This window comes from Monopterus albus, unplaced genomic scaffold (genome assembly GCF_001952655.1).
Source record: "Monopterus albus unplaced genomic scaffold, M_albus_1.0 scaffold477.1, whole genome shotgun sequence".
NCBI classification, from domain to species: Eukaryota; Metazoa; Chordata; class Actinopteri; order Synbranchiformes; family Synbranchidae; genus Monopterus; species Monopterus albus.
In genome coordinates, this window is record NW_018128357.1 from 233,794 (window position 1) to 247,348 (window position 13,555).

Below are 13,555 nucleotides of genomic sequence, written 5' to 3' on the forward strand. Positions count from 1 at the left end.
GTGTGATTCTCCACAGCTTCTCCGAGCTAATACACCCGGCATATGGACATGCATCACAGGGTGGGGACTGGCGTTGGGTCATCAGGAGAGCATGCTGACAGGATAGGGGACGTGATATGTGGTGCAGTTTCTAAAATGCAATTTTCAGTCACCGGAAAAGCTCAAAAGCCAAAGCCCTTACCAGGCACATTTTACTTCCACAAATGTTCTTGCGTCTCAGGAAAATGAACCCGAAGGTGCTCCCTGGCAGGGTGCATCCAGCACCTTAGATTAGGTAATGTCTTTTATGGGGTAGCTCGCTGGTGATGTTGACAGTCTGCCATGGGGCATTTGAATGAGGGCAGAGGAGCAGTTTATCCTCATTTAGGACAACCTTGGCTGACAAAGGTATCAAGATATTCCCCCTAGAGAAAGTAAATGAGCTCTCCTCTCACTGCCCCCCACCCACCCACCTCCACACTGCTGGATCTATTTCAGGTTCAGGGATTACCGACCGCCTAGAGGAATATCACAAGGAATCAAAAGCAGTTCTTGACTAAATTCAGTTACATAACTGACGTGTTAACGTTATCCACTTCAACTTAGATACACTCAGTCTGAATAGGCAGACACCTCAGTGTAAGAACTTCCTGCTTGTCTTGAGGTATTTGCTCACATCAGAGCAGGACTGAGTTGACAGTGAATGGGTGAGCAAAGAAATGGCAGCAGCAGACGCTGTACCGCCATCATGTGGTGAAAGGTGGGTCCGTCGAGTTGAAAGGACCACATTTTAAATACAAATAACGGTTTCATACTGCACAAAATGTGAAAGACGATAATCAAACTTTTTTTACCAAGTGATATGTAAAATAAATTAATTGGTTTACATTTCATTTTACATCATCACATTCCCCAAAAATAAAATGAATCATTAAACATGGACCATGGACCTGGAACTGGATCAACAGCAGAAAATGTACAAAATGATTTAGTGATTAAGAAATAATCTAAGGTCAGAGGTCTGGAACAACAGCAGTGACGATTTCCCAGCCAATTTTTGCTACACATTATTAAAAAAAAAAAAAATCTCACAGTGAGGTTAGACGACATCACACCATAGAGGGTACATTTTTAGAGACATTAACTCTATACTTAAGCAGTGACTCAAAGGAAACTGATCCCAATTTTAGGATTTATTATTTGGAAAATTAAGTCTCAAAAATTCAAGATACATCTGAATAACAAGTGCACACAAATTCAATGCGAGGTGTAATATATGGCATAATGTTTAAGATCTGTCCAGATGTTTGTCTACACCAGCGAGAACTCCAAACCAGCAGCAGGAGAAATCCATATCAGCAAAGTTGACAGTTTCAAGTAAGACATGTAGTTACAGTCTGTTAGTCCTTAAAAAACAGAATTAAAGAGCAGTGATTTATCAACAAGAATGGTCAAACTTTAAAAATTACATCACCAGAACGACAACATATCTTTAGCCTAATGTGCTTAACTTAAATAGATTCTGAAATTATACAACAAGCTTTTACAAAGCATTTAACACTGATGAACAAAGAGCGCTGATGGCAACAGAACAATTATGCAAACAAATCATTCCACAAAAGAACAATCGCTTTCAAAATATTAACACTTAAAAGGATATGTAAAGTAATAATTGCAACCAAGAGCACATTTTCACAATTAACACTATACAAACAAAACTGGGTTTGCATTGAGCAGTTTCGACCAAATTCACCCAATTATTTTCAACTGGGGAGCACATAATGTTTTAGATTTTTGATTTCTTCCAGTTACACAGGAGGTAATGACAAGTACCTGAATCCACTTTACCTACTAGAATCTATCCTAAGCAACATCACTGTGCGACACAAAAGAACATATTAAATACAAGAAGGGTGGAACTTTGTGGCCTTCAGACCTCAACTAAGCAGGTAAACTTCAAAACTAGAGGGGCAGCTATATGGCAAACCCATCGACAACGGCTTCGTGAACTACAGTATTTATAGTCTATGTACAACATCAAGGCTGCAGTCCGCTGGCATCCCAATATATCCAACTGTTAAAAGTTAGTTGGTTCAGTTAAAGTTCATAAATATTTGAACCCAATGACTAGCAACTACCTAAAATCTAGGACATCCTACACCTGTTAATCCCAGCATTGGTGGCATGTGACAAAAACACACACATACATTTCAATAAGTACTTTACACCATGTCCCCTCACTCAGCTGACCTTCTTACCACATTGGACATGTTTGGGTTTACAGTCCTACACATCACTGATTGCACTGACCAGAGGAATATACAGTATCTGTCATTAAGTGGTGGCACTACATTAAAGACAAGAGGAAAATTTCAAGGTGCATACAAATTACCTGCTGGACACCACACAGTCATTTGGTTGTTGCGTGGAATGAAATCAACAAAGACACTGTTTGCCTGTGCAGGTGTAGGACACATGCAGAGAAGCCTCATTGCTTGGGACATAGTTGGAAACTAGCAGGTCACAACCAGGAGATCTGGTACTCACATCAAGGTTGTGTCTAACAAGTCGTGCTTCTTGCCATTACAAGTCATCCTTTCATACATAAGTACCCAGATCTTCCAGCTGGAGCCCTGACAAAAATTCTAGTTGTTTTTGTTTCTCATTCTCTGGTGAAAGTGTGTGTTTCTCAGTGTGTTGTTTTTGTTTTTCCAGGTGCTGCATGCGCTTGTCCATTCTGTGTTGTTGTGGTTGGTGTGGCTCTGTATTATATGCCTGAGTGTCTGCCTCTAGATGTGCATTGTTCTATGTGTACCAGTGTGTGTGAAACTGCATCAACGGCACTGCACTGTGTACATGGAACAAACTATAGGAAAGCACTTGGGTTTGCTCGTGGATCCTTCTGGTTTCTGTAGCGCACGGCGAGCCACACTCCAAGGATCTGTGAGGGAGGGATTACACATGACATGGACATTAATCAAAATTTCCTTTGAATAATTTTTCACTTTCGTCCTTCCACCAAAACGCTTTTCCAAAGGCCCACTGACGCTTCTGTGCTAAGAGTCACACTACAGCTAACAGTGTCTATGTGCACGGGCTCTCAGGTTACAGTACTAGCTACAGTGTAGCTGAGGGGCACTTCCTCAGCTCAAGTACATGTCTGGACTACGGCGTCAATAAGATACTTATAACAGACATACCCAAATGTATCTAGTGTTATCAATGGGTGGAATTTGAAGAGTATAAATCAGCAGTTATGGCGAGTACATATTGGGGACGGCTGTGGGTCAGGAGGTAGAGTGGGTCGTCTCCTAACCAGAAAATTAATGGTTTGTTCAGTCCACATGTCAAAGTGTCCTTTAGCAAGACACTGAACCCCCAGTTGCTCCTGGTGACAACACCGGTGTGTGAATGTGTGAGTGCTGGGGAGTGTAAATGGGTGAATGGCCAAGTAGTGTGAAAGCGCTTTGAACTCCTCCCCTCTGGATGGCGCTACAGGTCACTGTACGCCAAGACAACCAGGCACAGGGACAGTTTCCTCCCCCAGGCCGTCACTCTGATGAACACTTAACCAACAACAGTATGACTGCACAATAACACTCAGTGTAAATGTACCTTGTACATACAGATCCGCAAAATGCATCTAGACCAGGGGTGGGCTATTCCAGTCCTCGAGGGCCGCTGTCCTGCTTGTTTTCCAACTATCCCTGCCTGACCTGCTGCTGATTACCTGGCTCAGGTGTGATCAGTCAGAAGCTGGAAGATACCAATTCACTTTATCTTTCCTCACTCCACTTTCATCTAAGATGGTATCTTCCACCTGATCTAGACTGTGTGTATATATACACACACAGGTCTCTATTTATAAGTACTTTATTTTTTATCTTTTTCCTAATGCACATTCCTTTTGCTTGTTTGCACATTACTTTCTTTCCTTTCTGTTCTCTCAGCCTTATATTGTTTACTTGCCCCTTGCTGCCTTACATAAGGATATGTAAATAGATATTGAGAGCCACTGTACCAGAGTCAATTTCCTCATGTGTCCAACACACCTGGCCAATAAAGCTGATTCTGATTCTGAAAAGTCACAGTTTGTGTCTGCAAACCCCCTAGGCATGTGAGTCCAGCCTAAACATGTGGTGTGTATTACACTGCCCGAATGCTGAACTGTACCCTCACAGTTGGGTTCTGCCTATTTCAAAACATTTGTAATGACAGACGTAAACTGATTCAGTCCTAGAAGATAAGACTCAGTTGTCACATGGACATTTTGTTCCTCAACCCTAAAACCCACCAACGGTGTGTTTCTTGGTTGACATGCAGAGATTTAAGAGAAAACCCTGAATTGAAATAGATTTTTTCCCATGAAGTGTACTGTGTGCACACAAATTTACCACGTTGCTCTTCTCCGTCACAGACTCGAGGCTTTATTATATTACTGCTTAATGAAATGAACTGATGAGCAGATGTAGGTTTTGAGACCAGATACTCACCTCTGTAAAACTGAAGAAGAGTCCGACACCCCCGAGAATCTTCAGAGCCTCTGTTGCATGATGCAGCATCATCTCGCCGCAGGTGTAACAGGCACTCTGCTTTTTGCATGACTGGTGTGAAACACATAAAAGAAGAGACCTTTAGTCTTAAACAGTACGAGTCAACTATTTGTGAACTATACCAATATTAGCTAACAAAAGCTCTTCTAAGAACTTCAGACTGTGACACTGACTTTTGTGCAGTGGGACATAATGTGTAACTGGAAATACACTGTGAAGCTGCACTGTTCATCTATGGTGCCAGGGAACAGTTTAGAAAACATGCAGTGGGTTTTCCACATTATGTTTCAGACTCATTTTAAAATGGATTTAATTCTTTTTCTCTCCTCATTAGTCTACACACACTACTCCACAATGATAAAGTGAAAACAGGTTTGTGAAGTTTTTATTTTATTTTATAAAACTTATTAAAAATAAAAGACTGAATATCCCATGTATTCAGACCCTTTCTTAAGCCACTTGCAATTGAGCTCTGGTGCATCCTACTCCTGTCAATGCTTGCTGAGATGCTTTTACAGCTTGAGCCCACCTGTGCCTAATTTAATTTACTGAACATAATCAGAGAAGTCACAGGTCATTGAATGTGAACTGTGTCATGTCAGAGTGAAAACAAAGCCATGAGGTTAAGAGAACTGTCCCCAGACCTGTGAGACAGATCTGGGGAAGGATAAAAGGACATTTCAGCAACACTGAAAGTGTCCAGGAGCATGGGAGCCTCCATCATTCTTAAATGGAAGAGATCTGGAACCAACAACAGTCTTCAGAGATCTGGCTGCCCAGCCAAACCTGAGTACCGGTAATCAGGGACAAAGGTCCTCAGTCAGACCAGTAACCAAGAACCCAAAGGCCACTATGGATGAAATCCAGAGTTCCTTTCTGGAGATGGCAGAACCTTACAGAAGGACAACCATCAGTGCAGCACTCCACCAATCAGGCCTCTGTGGTAGACAGGCCAGACAAAGCCATTTCTCACTAAAGGGCACATGACAGCCTGCTGGGAGTTTGTCGAAGGGCACCTGAAGGACTCTGACCATGAGAAGCAAAATCCTCTGGTCTGATGAAACAACTGACTATTTGGCCACATTTTCCAACAGTATGTGTGGAGACAACCAGCCACTGAGCATCACCTCATTAATACCATCCCTACAGTCAAACACGGTGGTGGCAGCATCACACTGTGGGGATGTCGTTCTGAATCTGGAACTGGGTGACTAGTCAGGACAGAGGGAGGATGGATGCAAAGAAATAGAGAGAAATTCTGAATGAAAACCTCCAGAGTGCTCAGGATCTCAGGCTGGGGTGAAGGTTTACACTTCAACAAGACAACAACCCAAAGCATAAAGCCAAGAAAACACAGGCGTGGCTTCAGGAAAACTCGGTGAAAGACCCGGAGTGGCCCAGCCAGAGTCTGGACCTGAGCCCAATAGAGTATCTCTGGAGAGACCTGAAAATGGCTGTGCACCAACACTCCCCATCCAACCTGGTTGACCTGTTATGATTCTGCCTAGAAGAAAAGAAAAAGGTGCCAAGCTTGTAGCTTCATTCTCAAGAAGACCCGAGGCTGTTACTGATGTTGATGCTTTAACCAAGTACTAAGAGAAGGGTCTGAATACTTATGTAAATGGGATATCTATATATTGTCATTGTGGAGTATTGTGTGTAGATTGATGAGGGGAAAAAAAAGAACAGAATCAATTTTAAGATGAGTCTGAAATATAACAAAATGTGGAAAACTTGAAAGGGTCTGAAAACTTTCCGTAACCACTTTATACAATCTTAATTAAGAAAAAATACATTTTAACTCTGCAGCAATTTAAATATGCACCGGTGCAGTTCATGCAGGTTTTCCATGAAGGAGGACAATGTTTTTCTTTCCTTGTAGATGCATCAATGAAAAAAAATCTGACACTTAAGACTTACAGCAGGGCAGTTTTGCAAATCCTGATCAAACTGTGTCTGGCTATTGCTGCTGTTGAACAGCCCGCAGCAGTCCAGCTGGTTCTCTAGGTCTGCCTTGGTTTTATTGTTAATGATTCCCCAAGTGGAATTTAGAAGTGCCACCTGAAAAAGCAAATAATACAGAGAAAAACCAGCAGTGGCTAATGTCTTATAACCAATCATACAAATGAATACAATTTATTTATACAGAAATAAATATATTTTGCTAAGTGTTGCTCACCTGCTGACCACGGTTCATTGCCAGGCAGGAACAGGAAACTCCAAACTGGAAGAGGAAAACGATGAAAAGAATGACCATGTACTGGGAGCAAGAGGTCAAAGAAACAACCATACAACACAGGAAAATGGAAAAACTGCAACACATTCATAACATACCCCCTTTGCAAATCACTGTATTCATGTCCAGTGACACAAATATCATATGTGAACCTGCAAAACACTGCTTAGGACTTAGTCATTGCAGAGAAAGGATACAAAGAAAAGCATGACTTGATGGTGCTGTATTGCTCCGATGAGTCCCACAATAGCGATGAGCAGCAGAAAGACACCCACAGCAATGACCCCTCCAATAATGTGGATGCTTGACACCAGGCCAAAGCCCTTCCCCCATGCTGCTACTCCAATCAGCAGTAGCCCAACCAGCTGTAGGGGGCAGAGGGAAAGAAGTTAAGCAGAGTCAGCTGAGGCAGTGAGCATTTGATGGAACGGAGCTTAACACCACCACCACTTATCCTGTAAACGCTGCTAAGGACTTTAGGAGCTCTGTGATTATTCAAGTCCAATAATACAGGTGAAGCACAGAAATAGCCACTGAGAAAGAAACAAGCACTCAGAGTTCACCATTTTTAATGTGACCCAGTCATAAGACTAGTCCTCATTTTTACTGATTTTAATCAGCAACTAACACAAAATAATAGTTAAGAAATGAAAGAGAAAAGTAGATGACAGATTGCAACGGAGGATTGTTGAAATGGTGGATAAAAAATCCTCAACGTCCAAACAAATCCAAGCTGGTCTGCAGGCACAAGGTGCAACTGTCAGCTCACACTATCTGTCACCATCTGAATGACAAGGGACACTATGGTAGGACACCCAGGGGGACCCCAGTGCTGACACAGGGACATAAAACAGCCAGACTGGAGTTTGCCAAAACTTAGCTGAGGAAGCCACAGTTCTGGGAGAATGTCCTGTGGACAGATGAGACTAAAGTACAGTTTTGAGCACATCATTCTACTGTTTTCAGCAAATGAAATGAGGCCTTCAAAGAAAAGAACACGGTCACTACAGTCAAACACAGTGGAGGTTCACTGATGTGTTGGGGCTGCTTCAGGCACTGGATGTCTTGTCTGTGTGTCTAGCATTATGAAATCTGAAGACTACCATTGAATTCTGGGCACAATGTGGGGCCCTTACAGCAGGCATGACGCAAAGCAGACTTCATAAAGCACCAGAAATAGTTTCAAACAATGAGCTGGAGAGTTCTGAAGTGGCCAGGAACGAGTCCAGATCTAAATCCCATAGAGCAGCTGTGGAGAGATCTCAGAACAGCAGCTGGGAGAAGGAACCCTTCAAATCTGAGAGACCTGGAGCAGTTGGGAAAAGAAGAGTGGTCCAGAATTCCAACAGAGGTGGAAGAAACTCACCGATGGCTATAGGAAGTTAGTGATTTTAGTTATTTTGTCCAAAGGGTGTGCTACCAAATATTAAGTTGAGGGTGTCACTAATTCTGTCGAGTATCAGATTTGGCTTTTTTGCCATTTTTTGTGTTGTTCCAATGCAAACAAAAGAAATATGAGAATACCAAAGAATTTGTGATCACAACAATGTTCTGGGAGAAGTGTTGCATTATCTGAGAGAAATGGAGAGGTGCCAATATTATTGGCCATAACTGTAACTACATGTTCCAGTTCTAGTTTATGACTAGGTGGCTTATGACTCAAGTGTTTATTTCAGCACTGAGTCAACTTGGACTGTAAACTCTCTGGCTTATGTGATAACAGCAGGCAATCTATGCAACGACAGCTTTGCTCTCTTTTCTTCACAAAGTGCATACATTGCTGACGTGCCAGGAAGACAGCAGGTAATAGTAAGTAATTAAAAAGTAATACTTAAGGAGACTTTCTGTGGGGTTTGTAAATTTTTGAAAGCCTTTGTAATATTGCACAAGATGATTTATCTGTTTCACAGTGACATCACCCAAAGTATGAAAGAACAGTGGAGACCATAAGGCCTATTATTGTTTTCCAAGTGAGTTGTGTTTGTTCACATTTATAATCACATTTTTATCACTACTTCCCTGCTGTATAACAAATATTTCTAATATCATTTATTAATCACAAAACAGATGAGACCTGGGTTAGCAGCAGAAAATTAAATGACAAGTGGACAGAAGGAATAACCAATTAAAAACGACCCATTTCTTTAAAGCCTACAAGGGTACTTGAGATTCTCCAGTTGGTCATGCAGGGCTCCAGACTGCAAGTGATCAGTCGAATTTTGAAACCAAATTTATTTAAGGTGCAACAAAATTGTTTTCAAAGGTTGCATTGGGTGAGACTGCAAAATAAACAGATTATGCATAAATGATTTCTCTAAATTCAGAAATGGTTGACAGACGTCTCAATCTCTGCAATACTCTCATCTGCAGGTCTGTCACCCGCACATCACACGAGACAGAAACTTCTAATCTATCAAATGTGTTGATCCACAATTCATACAACTCAAACAAACGTTGTCATCCCTGGACCCCATTTTATGCTTCAGGTCCATTTTTTCCTTTGGCACATTTGAAGTCTAATCGCCACAGACAGCTGCTTAAATCAGGTAGATCACCTGTTAGCCTGTTTATGTGTTGGAAACTTTTTAGTTCAATTTCTTCTGACAGATCAGGCTCCTGATTTCACTGTGAGCTTTCTGGTTATGATTATTATCATGTTAACTGCTACAGGCTTAGGTGACAAAAGTATAGTACTAAAGCATAAAAAGAGGTGGAAACCAGTTCCAGAAGTGATTTTCACATTTGTGTTCCATAAGTTTCCCTTTCTCTGAATGTTATTATAAATACAGGCTATGCACATTGGATGGTAAAGTTATTCAAATAAGTTTAGAAAAAATAGTCTTTTAAATTACATTACAAAACAGAGCTAGTGCCACCAAATCTGGCACTGGAGGGGGAAGTAGACTGCCAGGTCACTGCTGACATGGTGAGGGAACATGAGAGCAATTGTGCAACACTGAGAGGAGTGCTACCACTGAGGGGACCTTGGACACACTGCACGCCATTTCTCAGCGCCAGCACCCTTGAATAACTCATCCACCCTTTACCTGTCACAGCTTTAGGTCAGTCTTCCGGGCTGGACACATGGATTATACCTGGACTGTGAAGTGAATTGCACACCTTGGTGGACATGGGGTCCACCATCTCCCTGGTATGCCAGGGGATGAAAGAGCCAAGACTCCAGATGTGGAGGACCACCAAGCACCACATCACCACAGTTGGTGGCAAAAGTGTGAAAATGTGGGGGGAGAGGATGCTCAAAGTGACTGTTGCTGGCTCCACACTGGCTCTTGGCTTCACCTGAGGGGGGAGCATTGGACAATGGGAGCCAGCCACGAGCTTCAGAACCCTCTCTACCTGCTGCCCAGGCGCCCCCAAAGCAGCCTCAGTGCCAGTGCAGGCACTCTGGTATGATTGTGGTTACTGAGGACAGTTAACCAGCTAAGTGGGGGCTGTGTAGCATCTAGGGGCACAGAGACACCTGGTGGGATCCCCCAGAATGCCCCTCTGGGCAGGCTGTATATAGTTATGGGTTGGCAGGATTGTTAGTGTTCGATGTGTGCTCTGTTGTGCATAAAGTGAGAGAGCCAATCTCTGGTCTTCGACCTTTCTTTACCCAGCTGTCCTGTGCTGTGTGTAAATAAAGTTCAAACAGGCAGCATCTGTCTCCTTCCTCAAGCTAGCCTACGTTACAGTATAATTAACATTACTGCTACATAAATGTTCTAAGACCTTTGCAAATAAAATTAAAGGCCTCATTACCTTTACGGGGGTTCTTATTTTTATTATCTTTGTTGAAACCTTCAGTTTACACCGAGTTTATTTTAGCTGAGTTGGAAAAAAACGTGTTAACTATCACATCTCCTATGGCTGGCACAGTAACAGACACAAACACTTGAGCTAATTAAATCTTGTTGTGACAAACCAGGATGACTGACAGAGGATGTGGTAGATAACACGTTGCAGCATGTCAGTTTCACAGTTCAGGCCAGCTGGCCTCCCGGATAACGGTAACGTCAGCGTCCTTACAGATAATGGCGATATTTAACAGGCTAGCTAGAAAGCTAAGAGTACTACTTTCTATGGGCTATTACAGTGTAGCCATCTTACATATATTACTAAACGTCACTTTTAAGTGTGTAATTACTAAAGTTGAATGCTTACCAATAATCGTCTTCAAACTGAAAATGGAAGCATGAGGCAAAAAGCGAAATCGCCAGTATTTTCAGTGCTGTAGCTAAACGGGCAGCTAATATTAAGCTAATGTTAGCTGTTAACGCTAGTTCATTCAGACGCTAGTTGGTCAAAGCTAATGTAGCTAACGTTACTAGCTAGCTAGAATTTACCATCGTGATTCATTTTGTACACTCACCATGTAAACCACATTCAGGGAACACAGCGCATTTTTGGAACAGGTGAAACCGCCACAGACCATATTCAAAAAAACTATATCGGCTGACTCAGGCTAACAAATAACGGTAAGACTTTTATAAAAACCAGTGTCGTCTAAAGTGCGCTAGTGTCTAGCACAAATGTTTTTGGTCAGTGGAGAGGGAGTATCTGATGACGTCTATTAATGTCGACGACAGACATAATCGACGTCATGTAAAGTTAAATAAATGAATAAATCAGAATCAGCTTTATTGGCCAGGTGTGTCGGACACACGAGGAATTTGACTCTGGTACATCGGCTCTCAATATGTATGTACATATCCCCATGCAAGGGGCAAGTAAACAGTAAACCAGCATAAGGCTGTGTAATACAACAAAAATAATATGCAGTATTAACAAGCAACAACTAGGGCAAACGATGCAAAATAAGCAGTATAAACAGGCAGTAAACAATGCAGACAGACAAAGGAATGCTCACTGAGATGAGATAAATAGGAATAAAAACAGAGTACTTAAAACTAGAGACCTGTATGAATCTGTATAATCTATACGAGGTATATTTACAGGTATTGCACTGAGGGTTATTGTCCAGTCATACTGTCGTTGGTTAAGTGTTCATCAAGTGACGGCCTGGGGGAAGAAACTGTCCCTGTGCCTGGTTGTCTTTGTGCACAGTGACCTGTAACGCCGTCCAGAGGGGAGGAGTTCAAACAGATTGTGTCCAGGGTGTGAGGGGTCTGCAGTGATCCTCTCCACCTCTCCTCTCCGCAAAGTCTCTTACGTGTTATGGGTGGCCTACACTGGTGCTGAGTCTGCTCTGGTGTCTACTGGGCGGCTGGTGGAGAGGGTTTTGGAGCTTGTGGCTGGCTCCCGCTGTCCAATGTTCCCCCCTCAGGAGAAGCCAAGGGCTGGTATGGTGGTCCCCATGAAGCACCGCTGAGTTCCATTTACTCGGTCTCACCCTGTACACCGCATCTGACAGTCTTTTCAGTACACTACAGGGTCTGCTCCACTGGCCCACTGACTATGGGGGCAAGTCCTTCTTCTGTCAAGGATACACCCACACCAGCACGCCAGGGACAGTCTGGCCCCGTGAAGCACCACCAGTTCAGCTTACTCAGTCTCACCCTGTACATCATATCTGACAGTCCTCTCTTCCCACATCGTCGCACTCTGATGAAGCGTGTCATTGAGAGGGTGCCCACCTGATGAGCCTGTAGGCTGCCTTGCTCTCTTACACACATAAAACTTCATGTTGAAAGCTTTCTTTTATTTAGAGACATGGACATTTCTGTCAAATAGTGCACCACTGCTCCCAGAAAATTGTTGCAATCACTAATTCTCTGGTATTCTCATGTTTATTTCTTTTATTTGAATTGGAACAACACAAACAAGCAGAGGAAAAAGCCAAATCTGATCCATTCCACACAGAACTCCAAAAATGGACTGGACAGAATTATTGACACTCTCAATTTAATATTTGGTAGCACACCCTCTGAACAAAATAACTGAAATCAGTCCCTTCCTGTAACCATCAGTGAGTTTCTTCCACCTCTCTACTGGAAATTTGGACCACTCTTCTTTTGCCAACTGCTCCAGGCCTCTCAGATTTTAAGGGATCCTTCAAATCCAATATATTTGGCCATGACTATATTTATGGTAAGACTGTTAAAGGGGTCACAATTCATATATGTAGCGGTTCCTCATACTTAGAAACTATTTGTAAGACCAGTGGAACTGGATAAATAATGGCAGAGGTGGAAGAAGTAGTCATATACTTGGAAAAGTACCAACAAAACAATGTAAAAATACTCTTACTGTAACAACTAAAAGTCCTGTATTCAAACATTTACTTAACTAAAACTACAGGTGCATTGTAAGCAAAATGCAGTTAAAGTATCCAAAATAAAAATACTAGTTCCACAGGAAATTGGCCCCTGTGATTCATATCGTACATTACCATGTTACATGCAAGCAGATAGTTTAGTCCTGGTTCCCAAACAGTCAGGCCCCTCCGAACAGTCATAAGATAACATTAGAGGTTGTGAGTGCTTGTTTTTAAATGTGCTTTATAAAAAAAATAGACTTGAAATAGGGTTGACAAAAGGCCTGATGCTCGCTGCAGAGTCGCATGATGGTCCAAAACATCACTTAACATGAAGACTGGGCTTGTATAGGAATGCTTACCAGACTTTCTGTCTGACACAGTGCATACTAACTCATATAGAATGACCTATCAGCACATTTCACTGCAAAAAATAGAGTGTCTCTAATTTAGAGCCTTCATGAGACAAAAACACATCAACTGTGAATACAGACATAGATTTTTTTGTTTTTGTATAGTTCTTTCTTTCCCAGTAGCTGTGAGGCAGCCACAGATCACCACAGCAGTCAG

General features: G+C 42.2%; 2 protein-coding genes across 2 annotated transcripts in view; one reads left to right on the forward strand and one right to left on the reverse strand.

Moving 5' to 3' along the window:
- Positions 1-1,157: 1,157 nt before the first annotated feature.
- On the reverse strand, positions 1,158-11,332 carry tspan31 (tetraspanin 31). Its single transcript, XM_020587733.1, has 6 exons — positions 11,141-11,332; positions 6,966-7,133; positions 6,712-6,792; positions 6,453-6,593; positions 4,473-4,583; positions 1,158-2,920 (listed from the first exon to the last, which is right to left on the reverse strand). Exons 1-6 carry the CDS (start codon positions 11,201-11,203, stop codon positions 2,846-2,848), a joined length of 639 nt encoding a protein of 212 aa, XP_020443389.1. The 5' UTR covers positions 11,204-11,332; the 3' UTR covers positions 1,158-2,845.
- Positions 10,764-13,555, forward strand: part of agap2 (ArfGAP with GTPase domain, ankyrin repeat and PH domain 2) — a 31,061-nt gene continuing 28,269 nt past the window's right edge. The window contains exon 1 of the mRNA XM_020587730.1: positions 10,764-10,778. The gene's annotated coding sequence lies outside the window, so the exon portion shown is untranslated. The remainder of the gene's footprint in view (positions 10,779-13,555) is intronic.

Bases quoted from the DNA above. Each gene is read 5' to 3' on its own strand.
- tspan31 (XM_020587733.1), bottom strand. From the start codon at position 11,203: ATGGTCTGTGGCGGTTTCACCTGTTCCAAAAATGCGCTGTGTTCCCTG. The intron at 6,594-6,711 runs GTGAGCAACACT...TTGCTTTTTCAG, and splicing joins CAATGAACCGTGGTCAGCAG to GTGGCACTTCTAAATTCCAC. The intron at 2,921-4,472 runs GTGAGTATCTGG...CCTCCCTCACAG, and splicing joins TCTTCTTCAGTTTTACAGAG to ATCCTTGGAGTGTGGCTCGC.